At 40.9% G+C, this 17290-nt stretch overlaps 1 protein-coding gene across 10 annotated transcripts in view; it reads right to left on the bottom strand.

Annotated features, from left to right (window-relative positions):
- Positions 1 to 17290, bottom strand: part of LOC110534321 (uncharacterized) — a 98724-nt gene that overhangs the window by 73708 nt on the left and 7726 nt on the right. For all 10 annotated transcript variants that reach the window (XM_090190803.1, XM_090190759.1, XM_090190770.1 and 7 more), the window contains exons 3-4: positions 13117 to 13323; positions 6243 to 6399 (exon numbers count right to left, since the gene is read on the bottom strand). In XM_090190803.1, coding sequence (XP_090046929.1) covers positions 6243 to 6399; positions 13117 to 13323 — 364 coding nt within the window. The remainder of the gene's footprint in view (positions 1 to 6242; positions 6400 to 13116; positions 13324 to 17290) is intronic.

Raw genomic sequence — 17290 nt, 5'->3', positions numbered from 1 at the left:
AATACCTTCACCTCTTATACCAGTAATCACTGTAACAGTAATACCTTCACTTCTTACACCAGTAATCACTGTAACAGTACTACCTTCACCTCTTACACCAGTAATCACTGTAACAGTAATACCTTCACTTCTTACACCAGTAATCACTGTAACAGTACTACCTTCACCTCTTACACCAGTAATCACTGTAACAGTAATACCTTCACTTCTTACACCAGTAATCACTGTAACAGTACTACCTTCACCTCTTATACTAGTAATCACTGTAACAGTAATACCTTCACCTCTTACACCAGTAATCACTGTAACAGTACTACCTTCACCTCTTACACCAGTAATCACTGTAACAGTACTACCTTCACTTCTTATACCAGTAATCACTGTAACAGTACTACCTTCACTTCTTATACCAGTAATCACTGTAACAGTACTACCTTCACCTCTTACACCAGTAATCACTGTAACAGTAATACCTTCACTTCTTACACCAGTAATCACTGTAACAGTAATACCTTCACCTCTTACACCAGTAATCACTGTAACAGTACTACCTTCACTTCTTATACCAGTAATCACTGTAACAAGGGGATCGATACACTCGTCAATCTATCTCAGAGAACCTGACTGAAACAAAAAGGCTGTCAGTGTGTATGTGATTTCAACAGCTCTCACTGAGCAGCATTGTCGTGTAGTGAGGAGGAAGGAGGTCAAAGCTACAGAAGTGGTCTCTCCAGACAGACCTCAGACCTCTGCTCCAGCCCACACTGCAGACACCAACACAATGGCCTGACCTTGTCTGTTACATTTCTGGTGTGTTTGTTTTAAAGGTTTCCTCTGAACCACAGACACACACACAGAGAGGCAAGCACACACACGCGCACGCACGCATGTGCACAGACATGCACGGACACACACACATACCGGTCATACTGGTTCAATTATCAATAGGATCACAGATCACGGACACACACCTGTCATATTGAAAGAAAGAAAGAATAAGAGAGAGAGAGACAGTCTTGTCGTCTAATGAATTGACCTCGGGGCAGAAACGTTGCTCAATCTGTCTCTAACCGGTTTTAATGGAGGAGTGGAGCAATCCGTGTCTGTTTGTCACGCTCCTATCATAATACATGTGGCGTGGGAAAAGTCCTAGAATGAACTGTAAAACTACTGCCATTTGCAGCACCAGGATATTCTCATTGCCAATGTTTCCATATGTTTCCACAAAAAACATGGATTTACACCACATTCAGAAATTATTCAGACCCCTTCCCTTTTTCCACATTTTGTTACATTACAGCCTTATTCTAAAATGGATTTTAAAAAACGTAATCAATTTATACCCCATAATGACAATGCGAATACATAAGTATTCAGACCTTGTGCTTTGAGACTTGAAATTGAGCTCAGGTGCATCCTGTTTCCATTGATCATCCTTGAGATGTTTCTACAACTTGATTGGAGTCCCCTGTAATAAATTCAGTTGATTGGAAATGATTTGGAAAGGCACACAACTGTCTATAAAAGGTCCCACAGTTGACAGTGCATGTCAGAGCATAAACCAAGCCATGGGGTTGAAGGAATTGTCCGTAGAGCTCCGAGACAGGATTGTGTCGAGGCACAGATCTGGGGAAGGGTACCAAAAAATGGATGCAGCATCGAAGGTCCCCAAGAACACAGTGGCCTCCATCATTCTTAAATGGATGAAGTTTGGAACCACCCATTTTTAACAACCTGTTTTTGCTTTGTCATTATGGGGTATTGGGTGTAGATTGATGAGGGAAAAAACAATTTACTACATTTTAGAATAAGGTTGTAATGTAACAAAATGTAGAAAAAGTCAAGGGGTCTGAATTCTGAATGCACTGTATATGGTACAGTGCCTTGCGAAAGTATTCGGCCCCCTTGAACTTTGCGACCTTTTGCCACATTTCAGGCTTCAAACATAAAGATATAAAACTGTATTTTTTTTGTGAAGAATCAACAACAAGTGGGACACAATCATGAAGTGGAACGACATTTATTGGATATTTCAAACTTTTTTAACAAATCAAAAACTGAAAAATTGGGCGTGCAAAATTATTCAGCCCCTTTACTTTCAGTGCAGCAAACTCTCTCCAGAAGTTTAGTGAGGATCTCTGAATGATCCAATGTTGACCTAAATGACTAATGATGATAAATACAATCCACCTGTGTGTAATCAAGTCTCCGTATAAATGCACCTGCACTGTGATAGTCTCAGAGGTCCGTTAAAAGCGCAGAGAGCATCATGAAGAACAAGGAACACACCAGGCAGGTCCGAGATACTGTTGTAAAGCCGGATTTGGATACAAAAAGATTTCCCAAGCTTTAAACATCCCAAGGAGCACTGTGCAAGCGATAATATTGAAATGGAAGGACTATCAGACCACTGCAAATCTACCAAGACCTGGCCGTCCCTCTAAACTTTCAGCTCATACAAGGAGAAGACTGATCAGAGATGCAGCCAAGAGGCCCATGATCACTCTGGATGAACTGCAGAGATCTACAGCTGAGGTGGGAGACTCTGTCCATAGGACAACAATCAGTCGTATATTGCACAAATCTGGCCTTTATGGAAGAGTGGCAAGAAGAAAGCCATTTCTTAAAGATATCCATAAAAAGTGTAGTTTAAAGTTTGCCACAAGCCACCTGGGAGACACACCAAACATGTGGAAGAAGGTGCTCTGGTCAGATGAAACCAAAATTGAACTTTTTGGCAACAAATCAAAACGTTATGTTTGGCGTAAAAGCAACACAGCTGAACACACCATCCCCACTGTCAAACATGGTGGTGGCAGCATCATGGTTTGGGCCTGCTTTTCTTCAGCAGGGACAGGGAAGATGGTTAAAATTGATGGAAAGATGGATGGAGCCAAATACAGGACCATTCTGGAAGAATCCTGATGGAGTCTGCAAAAGACCTGAGACTGGGACGGAGATTTGTCTTCCAACAAGACAATGATCCAAAACATAAAGCAAAATCTACAATGGAATGGTTAAAAAATAAACATATACAGGTGTTAGAATGGCCAAGTCAAAGTCCAGACCTGAATCCAATCGAGAATCTGTGGAAAGAACTGAAAACTGCTGTTCACAAATGCTCTCCTTCCAACCTCACTGAGCTCGAGCTGTTTTGCAAGGAGGAATGGGAAAAAATGTCAGTCTCTCGATGTGCAAAACTGATAGAGACATACCCCAAGCGACTTACAGCTGTAATCGCAGCAAAAGGTGGCGCTACAAAGTATTAACTTAAGGGGGCTGAATAATTTTGCACGGACAATTTTTCAGTTTTTGATTTGTTAAAAAAGTTTGAAATATCCAATAAATGTCGTTCCACTTCATGATTGTGTCCCACTTGTTGTTGATTCTTCACAAAAAAATACAGTTTTATATCTTTATGTTTGAAGCCTGAAATGTGGCAAAAGGTCGCAAAGTTCAAGGGGGCCGAATACTTTCGCAAGGCACTGTATTTACACTGTCAGCAGGGTGTCCGTTAGGAAAATGTGGCACCAAACAACGTGGCCGGGAAGATTTTAATTTACCAGCCATTTGAGAAATGTATCAGACACATTTACATTGGTTGTGTAACCCCTTAGTGTGTCCACTCACGGTGCTCAGAATGACAGAAATCACATTTACATTATGGTAATTCATCTGAACAAAACATGCAACTCCTGTAATGAATTAGCCAATAAAAATAAATGTCCAGGCCTCCCGAGTGGTGCAGCGGTGTAAGGCACTGCATCACAGTGCTTGAGGTGTCACTACAGACCCGGGTTCGATCCCGGGCTGTGTCACAACCAGCCGTGACAGGGAGTCCCATAGGGCTGCGCACAATTGGCCCAGTGCCGTCTGGGTTAGGGGAGGTTTTGGCCGGGGGGCTTTACTTGGCTCTAGCGACTCCTTGTGGCGGGCCGGGTCGCCTGCAGGCTGACTTCAGTCGTCAGTTGAACAGTGTTTCCTCCGACACATTGGTGCAGCCGGGTTAAGCGGGAGGGTGTTAAGAAGCACGGTTTGGCTGGTCATGTTTCAGAGGATGCATGACTCTACATTAGCCTCTCCTGATTTCATTGGGGAGTTGAGCGATGAGACAAGATTGTAATTGGATATCGAGAAAAAGGGTAATTAAAACAAATCTCTGTTAGAAACTTAGAAAAAGGGTGAATCAAAAGTTGCAACAACTAGGATGGGTTGCTAATATGACTAAGATTATGAATTTGGCTTCAGGACAACGAAGGAAAGTTGATATGAAAACCAATAGAACAGGAGAGAAATGGCATATGAGGAAGTCTTCCACAAATCAAATCAAATCAAATCAAACAGACAGCGTAGGTGGGAAAAGGCCTACAGTTGAAGTCGGAAGTTTAAATACACCTTAGCCAATACATTTCAACTCAGTTTTCACAATTCCTGAGTAAAAAGTCCCTGTCAGTTAGGATCACCACTTTATTTTAAGAATGTGAAATGTCAGAATAATTATTTCTTTCATCACATTCCCAGTGGGTCAGAAGTTTACATACACTCAATTAGTATTTGTTAGCAATGCTTTTAAATGGTTAAACTTGGGTCAAACGTTTTGGGTAGCCTTCCACAAGCTTCCCACAATAAATTGGGTGAATTTTTGTCCATTCCTCCTGACAGAGCTGGTGTAACAGAGTCAGGTTGGTAGGCCTCCTTGTTCGCCCACATGTTTTCAGTTCTGCCCACACATTTTCTATGGGATTGAGGTCAGGGATTTGTGATGGCCATTCAAATACCTTGACTTTGTTGTCCTTAGGCCATTTTGCCACAACTTTGGAAGTATAGTGGGGTCATTGTCCATTTGGAAGACTCATTTGCGACCAAGCTTTAACTTCCTGATGTCTTGAGATGTTGCTTCAATATATCCTCATAATTTCCATCCTCATAATTTCCATCCTCATGATGCCATCTATTTTGTGAAGTTCACCAATCCATCCTACAATAAAGCACCACCACAACATGATGCTGCCACCCCGTGCTTCCCGGTTGGGATGGTGTTCTTCGGCTTGCAAGCCTCACCCTTTTTCCTCCAAGCATAACAATAGTCATTATGGCCAAACAGTTCTATTTTTGTTTCATCAGACCAGAGGACATTTCTCCAAAAAGTATGATCTTTGTCCCCATGTGCAGTTGAAAACCGTAGTCTGGCTTTTTTATGGCGGTTTTGGAGCAGTGGCCTCTTCCTTGCTGAGCGGCCTTTCAGGTTATGTTGATATAGGACTGGTTTTACTGTGGATATAGATACTTTTGTACCTGTTTCCTCCAGCATCTTCACAAGGTCCTTTGCTGCTGTTCTGGGATTGATTTGCATTTCTTGCACCTTCCTGAGCGGTATGACGGCTGCGCGGTCCCATGGTGTTTATACTTGCATACTATTGTTTGTACAGATGAGCGTAGTACTTTCAGGTGTTTGGAAATTGCTCCCAATGATGAACCAGACTTGTGGAGGTCTACAATTTCTTTCTGAGGTATTGGCTGATTTCTTTTGATTTTCCCATGCTGTCAAGCAAAGAGGCACTGAGTTTGAAGGTAGGCCTTGAAATACATCCACAATTACAACTCCAATTGACTCAAATGATGTCAATTAGCCTATCAGAAGCTTCTAAAGCCATTACATCATTTTCTGGAATTTTCCAAGCAGTTTAAAGGCACAGTCAACTTAGTGTATGTAAACTTCTGACCCACCGGAATTGTGATACAGTGAATTATAAGTGAAATAATCTGTCTGTAAACAATTGTTGGAAAACTGACTTGTGTCATGCACAAAGTAGATGTCCTAACCGACTCGCCAAAACTATAGTTTGTTAACAAAAAATTTGTGGAGTGGATGAATGACTCCAGCCGAAGTGTGTGTAAACTTCTGACTTGCAACTGTTGATGAATGTGATTGAAAGAACCAGAATTATATTTTCGACAGTTTTTGGGCTGCATGGCCATCTCTGAGTTCCATGTGCTCATTTAGGCTATTTAGCAGCCAATGATCATGGTGTAGCCTCACAATGTGTCCAGCATTAGTATAATTTTTACTTTTAGAGTTTTATCATTTTAATTCATATTTTTATGATTAACCACCTGACAATGATTTTGAGAAATTAAAACATTATTATTGAAAATAAACTGTTCCATGAAAATGCAAATATGGAAATATAGATGTGTAGATGTGAAGGTGTCAGAGGTTAGAGGTCACGGGTTAGGGTTACCTTGTAGCATGCTGCGGTAGGCAGCCTCTGATATAGCGTAGATGTGAGGGGGCATCTCATGGCGTTTCTTCCCTCGGTACATCTCCACTATAGACTCTGTGTAGATGGGCAGGTTCTTATAGGGGTTGATCACCACACAGAACAGGCCCGAGTATGTCTGCAAACACACACACACACCCAGGATAGATATACACAAAGTTCAATGATAACTAAAATACCATGCTTAATCTCAATGACCCATGCCCTCCCAATGCCTAGACCCAGCCATTAAGCCAGGCAATGTCATATCACACACACACACCTATATATAACAGCTACATTAGGAGAGGGAGGGTCAATCCCACCCAACATTCTCCCCTCATTAACCTACAGTATGAGTAGGGCCCATTAACCTACAGTATGAGTAGGACCCATTAACCTACAGTATGAGTAGGACACATTAACCTACAGTATGAGTAGGACCCATTAACCTACAGTATGAGTAGGACACATTAACCTACAGTATGAGTAGGACCCATTAACCTACAGTATGAGTAGGACCCATTAACCTACAGTATGAGTAGGACACATTAACCTACAGTATGAGTAGGACCCATTAACCTACAGTATGAGTAGGACACATTAACCTACAGTATGAGTAGGACACATTAACCTACAGTATGAGTAGTACCCATTAACCTACAGTATGAGTAGGACCCATTAACCTACAGTATGAGTAGGACCCATTAACCTACAGTATGAGTAGGACACATTAACCTACAGTATGAGTAGGGTCAGGTTGAATGTGTAAGGAGTCATTTGTAATGAAAAAGAAAGACAGCTGTCAGGATAATCAATCAACCAGCTAGTGCTACAACACAGGTTAATGAATGATATATGCAGGCAACAGTGTAACGGTACTGATAACAAGATGACTCTGTGGATTCTGACTGGTCACCCCTAACCATCCACCTCCTCTCACACCCTTCCCTGATAATCCACACATACAGTATGTGTGTGTGTGTGTGTGTGTGTGTGTGTGTGTGTGTGGTGGACTGAAATATGAGGGTCAGTATACTGCCTTGTCCACCAAAATCCCCCATTTTCTCTCTATCTCTCTTTCTCTAAAGCAGATAAGATAAACATAAACAGCCTTCAAATACCTTAACATAGATATACAATACAAAGTGTAGTTCACTATGTCACATTCTAACCTTTTCTGACACATTCTTCATATCAAAGTTCCGCAACACTTATCTTTCTTTCTTCTTATCTATCTTCCTTTCTATCCATTTCTCTTCCTCTTCCTATCTCTCTCATCCCTCCCTTCATTGGTTCATAGTCACGAAACAGGAGATGCAGCTCTCCTTTCTCCTCCGTCCTTCTCTCTCTTATATAAACGACTGTGATGTAACACAACCCCTCCTCTTATATCAGTTACACTGGTGTCACAGTTCTCTCTACAGAGTAACCCCCCCCCCCCCCCCACACACACACACACCACACACACAAACATAGTCTTGTACAACTAACCTTGTGGGGACACACAATTCAGTCCCATTCAAAATACATTTTTCCATAACCCCTAACCTTAAACCTAACCTTAACCCTAGCTCCTAACCCTAAACCCATAAACTAACCCTAGCTCCTAACCCTAAACCCATAAACTAGCCCTAGCTCCTAACCCTTACCCATAAACTAACCCTTACCCATAAACTAACTCTAACCCTAGCTCCTAACCCTTACCCATAAACTAAACCTAGCTCCTAACCCTTACCCATAAACGAACCCTAACTCCTAACCCTAACCCTAACTCCTAACCCTTACCCATAAACTAACCCTAACCCTAGCTCCTAACCCTTACCCATAAACTAAACCTAGCTCCTAACCCTTACCCATAAACTAACCCTAGCTCCTAACCCTAAACCCATAAACTAACCCTTACCCATAAACTAACTCTAACCCTAGCTCCTAACCCTTACCCATAAACTAACACTAGCTCCTAACCCTTACCCATAAACTAACCCTAGCTCCTAACCCTAAACCCATAAACTAACCCTAGCTCCTAACCCTAACCCATAAACTAACCCTAGCTCCTAACCCTAACCCATAAACTAACCCTAACTCCTAACCCTAACCCTAACCCTTACCCATAAACTAACCCTAGCTCCTAGCCCTTACCCATAAACTACCCCTAACTCCTAACCCTAACCCATAAACTAACCCTAGCTCCTAACACTTACCCATAAACTAACCCTTACCCGTGAACTAACCCTAACTCCTAACCCTTACCCATAAACAACCCTTACCCATAAACTAACCCTAGCTCCTAACCCTTACCCATAAACTAACCCTAACTCCTAACCCTAACCCTAACTCCTAACCCTTACCCATAAACTAATTCTAACTCCTAACCCTAACCCATAAACTAACCCTAACTCCTAACCCTAACCCATAAACTAACCCTTACTCCTAACACTAACCCATAAACTAACCCTAGCTCCTAACCCTAACTCATAAACTATCCCTAACTCCTAACCCTAACCCAAAAACTAACCCTAACTCCTAACCCTAACCCATAAACTAACCCTTACCCAAAAACTAACCCTTACCCATAAACTAACCCTTACCCATAACCTAACCATAACTCCTAACCCTTACCCATAAACGAACCCTAACTTCTAACCCTTACCCATAAACTAACCCTAACTCCTAACCCTAACCCTAACTCCTAACCCTTACCCATAAACTAACTCTAACTCCTAACCCTAACCCATAAACTAACCCTAACTCCTAACCCTAACCCATAAACTAACCCTAGCTCTTAACCCTAACCCATAAACTAACTCTTACCCAAAAACGAACCCTTACCCATAAACTAACCCTTACCCATAACCTAACCATAACTCCTAACCCTTACCCATAAACTAACCCTAACTTCTAACCCTTACCCATAAACTAACCCTAAATCCTAACCCTAACCCTAACTCCTAACCCTTACCCATAAACTAACTCTAACTCCTAACCCTAACCCATAAACTAACCCTAACTCCTAACCCTAACCCATAAACTAACCCTAGCTCCTAACCCTAACTCATAAACTATCCCTAACTCCTAACCCTAACCCATAAACTAACCCTAACTCCTAACCCTAACCCATAAACTAACCCTTACCCAAAAACTAACCCTTACCCATAAACTAACCCTTACCCATAACCTAACCATAACTCCTAACCCTTCCCCATAAACTAACCCTAACTTCTAACCCTTACCCATAAACTAACCCTAACTCCTAACCCTAACCCTAACTCCTAACCCTTACCCATAAACTAACTCTAACTCCTAACCCTAACCCATAAACTAACCCTAGCTCCTAACCCTAACCCATAAACTAACCCTTACCCAAAAACTAACCCTTACCCATAAACTAACCCTTACCCATAACCTAACCATAACTCCTAACCCTTACCCATAAACTAACCCTAACTTCTAACCCTTACCCATAAACTAACCCTAACTCCTAACCCTAACCCTAACTCCTAACCCTTACCCATAAACTAACTCTAACTCCTAACCATAACCCATAAACTAACCCTAACTCCTAACCCTAACCCATAAACTAACCCTAGCTCCTAACCCTAACCCATAAACTAACCCTAGCTCCTAACACTAACCCATAAACTAACCCTAGCTCCTAACCCTAACCCATAAACTAACCCTTACTCCTAACACTAACCCATAAACTAACCCTAGCTCCTAACCCTAACTCATAAACTAACCCTCACTACTAACCCTTACCCATAAACTAACCCTAACCCATAAACTAACCCTAACTCCTAACCCTTACCCATAAACTAACCCTAGCTCCTAACACTTACCCATAAACTAACCCTAACTCCTAACCCTAACCCATAAACTAACCCTAACCCATTAACTAACCCTAACTCCTAACCCTTACCCATAAACTAACCCTAGCTCCTAACCCTAACCCATAAACTAACCCTAACTCCTAACCCTTACCCATAAACTAACCCTAACTTCTAACCCTAACCCATAAACTAACCCTAGCTCCTAACCCTTACCCATAAACTAACCCTAACTTCTAACCCTTACCCATAAACTAACCCTAACTCCTAACCCTAACTCCTAACCCTTACCCATAAACTAACTCTAACTCCTAACCATAACCCATAAACTAACCCTAACTCCTAACCCTAACCCATAAACTAACCCTAGCTCCTAACCCTAACCCATAAACTAACCCTAGCTCCTAACACTAACCCATAAACTAACCCTAGCTCCTAACCCTAACCCATAAACTAACCCTTACTCCTAACACTAACCCATAAACTAACCCTAGCTCCTAACCCTAACTCATAAACTAACCCTCACTACTAACCCTTACCCATAAACTAACCCTAACCCATAAACTAACCCTAACTCCTAACCCTTACCCATAAACTAACCCTAGCTCCTAACACTTACCCATAAACTAACCCTAACTCCTAACCCTAACCCATAAACTAACCCTAACCCATTAACTAACCCTAACTCCTAACCCTTACCCATAAACTAACCCTAGCTCCTAACCCTAACCCATAAACTAACCCTAACTCCTAACCCTTACCCATAAACTAACCCTAACTTCTAACCCTAACCCATAAACTAACCCTAACTCCTAACCCTAACCCATAAACTAACCCTAACTCCTAACCCTAACCCATAAACTAACCCTAGCTCCTAACCCTTACCCATAAACTAACCCTAGCTCCTAACCCTAACCCATAAACTAACCCAAGCTCCTAACACTAACCCATAAACTAACCCTAGCTCCTCACCCTAACTCATAAACTAAACCTAACTACTAACCCTAACCCATAAACTAACCCTAACTCCTAACCCTTACCCATAAACTAACCCTAACTCCTAACCCATAAACTAACCCTAACTCCTAACCCATAAACTAACCCTAGCTCCTAACCCTAACCCATAAACTAACCCTAACTCCTAACCCTAACCCATAAACTAACCCTAGCTCCTAACACTAATCCTAATTCTAACCCTAACACTATTTCTAACCTGAACCCTGAACCCCCTAGAAATAGCATTTGACCTTGTGGGGACTAACAAAATGTCCCCAGTTGGTCAAATGTTTGTTTGTTTACTATTCTTGTGGGGACTTCTATTCTCACACACACACACACATGCACACACATATACACACACACACGGTGTGACGTGTTTATCTTGTGCTTATACAGTTGAAGTCGGAAGTTTAATACACCGGAGCCAAATACATTTAAAGTTTTTCACAGTTCCTGACATTTAATCACAGTAAAAATTCCCTGTCTTAGGTCAGTTAGGATCACCACTTTATTTTAAGAATATGAAATGTCAGAATAATAGTAGAGATAATAATTTATTTCAGCTTTTATTTCTTTCATCACATTCCCAGTTGGTCAAAAGTTTACATACACTCAATTAGTATTTGGTAGCATTGCCTTTAAAGTGTTTAACCTGGATCAAACGTTTCGGGTAGCCTTCCACAAGCTTCCCACAATAAGTTGGGTGAATTTTTGTCCATTCCTCCGGACAGAGCTGGTGTAGCTGAGTCAGGTTTGTAGACCTCCTTGCTCGCACACGCTTTTTCAGGAATGCCAACAAATTTTATATAGAATTGAGGTCAGGGATTTGTGATTGCCACTCCAATACGTTGATTTTGGGGCGGCAGGGTAGCCTAGTGGTTAGAGCGTTGGACTAGTAACCGGAAGTAACCGGAAGCAAGTTCAAATCCCTGAGCTGACAAGGTTTAAATCTGTCATTCTGCCCCTGAACAGGCAGTTAACCCACTTAACCTACCTAGGCCGTCATTGAAAATAAGTATTTGTTCTTAACTGACTTGCCTAGTTAAATAAAAAAACTTTGTTGTCCTTAAGCCATTTTGTCACAACTTTGGAAGTATGCTTGAGGTCATTGTCCATTTGGTAGACCCATTTGCGACCAAGCTTTAACTTCTTTAACTTCTTGAGATGTAGCTGCAATATATCCACATAATTTCCCCTCCTCATGATGCCATCTATTTTGTGAAGTGCACCAGTCCCTCCTGCAGCAAAGCACCCCCACAACATGATGCTGCCACCCCCGTGCTTCACAGTTGGGATGGTGTTCTTCGGCTTGCAAGCGTCCCCATTTTTCCTCCAAACATAACCATGATCATTATGGCCAAACAGTTCTATTTTTGTTTCATCAGACCGGAGGACATTTCTCCAAAAAGTACGATCTTTGTCCCCATGTGCAGTGGCAAACCGTAGTCTGGCTTTTTTATGGCGGTTTTGGAGCAGTGGCTTCTTCCCTGAGCGGCCTTTCAGGTTATGTCGATATAGGACTGGTTTTACTGTGGATATAGATACTTTTGTACCTGTTTCCTCCAGCATCTTCACAAGGTCCTTTGCTGTTGTTCTGGGATTGATTTGCACTTTTGTTTGCGTACTATTGTTTGTAAAGATGAACATGGTACCTTCAGGCGTTTGGAAATTGCTCCCAAGGATGAACCAGACTTGTGGAGGTCTACAATTTCTTTTGATTTTCCCATGATGTCAAGCAAAGAGGCACTGAGTTTGAAGGTCGGCCTTGAAATACATCCACAGGTACACCTCCAATTAACTCAAATTATGTCAATTAAGTGGTTGACAAACAAGTTTTAATGACTCCAACCTAAGTGGATGCAAACTTCCGACTTCAACTGTATATACTGTACATACACACATCTGTTTTGACTTTCACTTCCCCCTTGTATGCTGTGCAAGTTTGAGTTTATGTATTATTGTGTCCTGTGTGTGTGTGTGTGTGTGTGTGTGCCCACCCACGTGTGTGTGTGTGTGTAATGTACACTGACGTATATCAAGCCAGAGTAGTATCTCTCTCTGAGGTTGTGTAGGACGGAGGCTTCGTTGAGACAGGTGAGGTCAGCCATGTCCTCCACCTTACTGAACCTGGGAGGATTCATCCTCTGGACCTCCTCTCTGGACAGGGTCAGCTTCCTCTGGCTGTCTGTTAGCTCCACCTCCACCTCATCCCCTCGCTCCTCACGGATACTGGCAGACTGGAGGGTTGGGGTGGGGGGAGTGAGAGCGAGAGCGGGGAGAAGGGGGAGGAGATAGAGAGAGGGTAGGGGAGAGATAGAGGCGGTGGGAGAGAGAGGCAAGAAAGAGAGAGAGAGAGAAGGAGAGAGAGAGAGATAAGAGGGTAGGGAAGCGATAGAGGCGGTGGGAGAGCGAGAGGCAGGGAAGAGAGAGAGAGAGAGAGAGAGAGAGGTGGGGAAGAGAGAGAGAGAGAGGGAGAGAGAAAGAGGGTAGGGGAGAGATAGAGGTCGGGGGAGAGAGGGAGGCAGGGAAGAGAGAGAGAGGTGGGGAAGAGAGAGAGAGAGAGAGAGAGAGAGAGAGAGACAGAGAGAGATAGAGGGTAGGGGGAGAGATAGAGGCGGCGGGAGAGAGAGAGGCAGGGAAGAGAGAGAGAGAGAGAGAGAGAGGGAGAGAGAGGGTAGGGGAAGAGAGAGAGAGAGAGCGGTGGGGAAGAGAGAGAGAGAGAGAGAGAGAGAGAGAGGGTAGGGGAAGGGACAGAGAGGTTAGTTAGATGCTGAACACATGATAATAACACATGATACAAACGCATAATAATAACACATGATAATAACACATGATAATAACACATGATACTAACACATGGTACAAATGCATAATAATAACACATGATACTAACCCATGGTACAAATGCATGATAATAACACATAATAATAACACATGGTACAAATACATGATAATAACACATGATAATAACACATGGTAAAAACACATGGTACAAATGCATGATAATAACACATGATAATAACACATGGTAAAAACACATGGTACAAATGCATGATAATAACACATAATAATAACACATGGTACAAATACATGATAATAACACATAATAATAACACATGGTAAAAACACATGGTACAAATACATGATAATAACACATGATAATAACACATGGTAAAAACACATGGTACAAATGCATGATAATAACACATAATAATAACACATGGTACAAATACATGATAATAACACATAATAATAACACATGGTAAAAACACATGGTACAAATGCATGATAATAACACATGGTACTAACACATGATAATAATACATGGTATTAACACATGGTGATAACAAATGGTAATAACACATGATAATAACACATGGTACTAACACATGGTACTAACACATGATAATAACACATGGTAATAACACATGGTAATAACACATGATAATAACACATGGTACTAACACATGATAATAACACATGGTATTAACACATGATAATAACACATGGTAATAATGCATGATAATAACGCATGATAATAACACATGGTAATAACACATGGTAATAACACATGGTACAAACGCATAATAATAACACATGATAAAAACACATGGTACAAACGCATAATAATAACACATGATAATAACACATGGTACAAACGCATAATAATAACACATGATAATAACGCATGATAATAACACATGGTAATAACACATGATAATAACGTATGATAATAACGCATGATAATAACACATGATAATAACACATGATAATAACACATGGTAATAACACATGGTAATAATGCATGGTAATTCAAAATTCAAAAGGCACTCGCACATCTGAGTAATCTTTTTTGCAGGTGCATGGCAACAGTTGAACAAGATGAAGGAAAAAGGAACTTTTGTGAATTTCTTAAAATTAGCACCCTTATGTAGACCTGGCCCCACCCACATCTGTTCCACGCATGGAAAGGGGTTGGAGGCGAAGGAAAAACAAATAAGTGCTACCAAATATAACAATATGCATTTCATAACTATTTGAATAAAGAGTGTAAATAAGACGTATTAAACAAGTCTGTAAAACCACAATGAGGACATAGCAAGTTTTCATTAATCATTGGGTACATTGTACGAAAAACATCAGAGTAATCTGAAATAGGAACAAAATTCATGTTCAAATTCACAACATAACATTTCATCATTAAGTCCTTTAGGAAATAATGTCTGGAGGGTGAAAATCCCAAAACATTCTCTTTTACTCAGAGTATTATTAATATCTCCTCCCCTGTCTGATATCTGAACTTTCTCTATGCCACAAAATCTAATGGTAGAAATAATGCATGATAATAACACATGGTAGAAACGCATGATAATAACAAATGGCAATAACACATGGTAATAACACATGATAATAACACATGATAATAACACATGATAATAACGCATGATAATAACACATGATAATAACACATGATAATAACGCATGATAATAACACATGATAATAACACATGATAATAACACATGATAATAACACATGGTAATAACACATGATAATAACGATTGGTAATAACACATGGTAATAACACATGATAATAACACATGGTAATAACACATGATAATAACAAATGGTAATAACACATGGTAATAACACATGGTAATAACACATGGTAATAACACATGGTAATAACACTGGTAATAACACATGGTAATAACACATGGTAATAACACATGGTAATAACACATGGTAATAACAAATGGTAATAACACATGGTAATAACACATGGTAATAACGCATGGTAATAACACATGGTAATAACACATGATAATAACAAATGGCAATAACACATGGTAATAACACATGATAATAACGATTGGTAATAACACATGGTAATAACACATGATAATAACACATGGTAATAACACATGATAATAACGATTGGTAATAACACATGGTAATAACACATGGTAATAACACATGGTAATAACACATGGTAATAACACATGATAATAACAAATGGCAATAACACATGGTAATAACACATGATAATAACGATTGGTAATAACACATGGTAATAACACATGGTAATAACACATGGTAATAACACATGATAATAACGATTGGTAATAACACATGATAATAACGATTGGTAATAACACATGGTAATAACACATGGTAATAACACATGGTAATAACACATGGTAATAACACATGATAATAACAAATGGCAATAACACATGGTAATAACACATGATAATACCGATTGGTAATAACACATGGTAATAACACATGGTAATAACACATGGTAATAACACATGATAATAACACATGGTAATAACACATGGTGGTGTGAAATATAGGGCTTCATCACATGACAAGGGGAGGTGGGATTTATTTCCAGTATGTATGTCCACATACACACACATGACATAAAACAATGCATACATTGATAGTGGTTGAGATGGCTGGACTGAGGAGGGGCGAACAGAAATAGACACAGAGAGAGAGAGGGAGGAGTTAATAACCCTTGTCATAGTACAGCTCTTATGACCGGGGGGGACGACAGGAAGTGGTGAACTCTGAGCTGGTCAGGTCACAAGATTCTACCCTGCTCTGCTCTGCTCTGTTCTGTTCTGCTCTGTTCTCCTCTGCTCTATTCTGCTCTGCTCTGTTCTGTTCTGCTCTGTTCTGTTGTGCTCTGTTCTGCTCTGCTCTGTTCTGCTCTGTTCTGCTCTGTTCTCCTCTGCTCTGTTCTGCTCTGCTCTGTTCTGTTCTGCTCTGTTCTGTTGTGCTCTGTTCTGCTCTGCTCTGTTCTGCTCTGTTCTCCTCTGCTCTGTTCTCCTCTGTTCTGTTCTGCTCTGTTCTGCTCTGTTCTGTTCTGCTCTGTTCTGCTCTGTTCTGTTGTGCTCTGTTCTGCTCTGCTCTGTTCTGCTCTGTTCTGTTCTGCTCTGTTCTGTTCTGCTCTGCTCTGCTCTGTTCTGCTCTGCTCTGTTCTGCTCTGTTCTGTTCTGCTCTGTTCTCCTCTGTTCTGTTCTGCTCTGTTCTGTTCTCCTCTGTTCTGCTCTGTTCTGCTCTGTTCTGTTCTGCTCTGCTCTGCTCTGCTCTGCTCTGTTCTGCTCTGTTCTGCTCTGTTCTGTTCTGTTCTGCTCTGTTCTGTTCTGCTCTGCTCTGTTCTGCTCTGTTCTGTTCTGCTCTGTTCTGCTCTG

This window comes from Oncorhynchus mykiss, chromosome 2 (genome assembly GCF_057628025.1).
Source record: "Oncorhynchus mykiss isolate SJ-2025 chromosome 2, ASM5762802v1, whole genome shotgun sequence".
NCBI classification, from domain to species: Eukaryota; Metazoa; Chordata; class Actinopteri; order Salmoniformes; family Salmonidae; genus Oncorhynchus; species Oncorhynchus mykiss.
The sequence above is the reverse complement of the archived record's forward strand: the minus strand, read 5'-3'. Positions and strand labels throughout refer to the sequence as shown.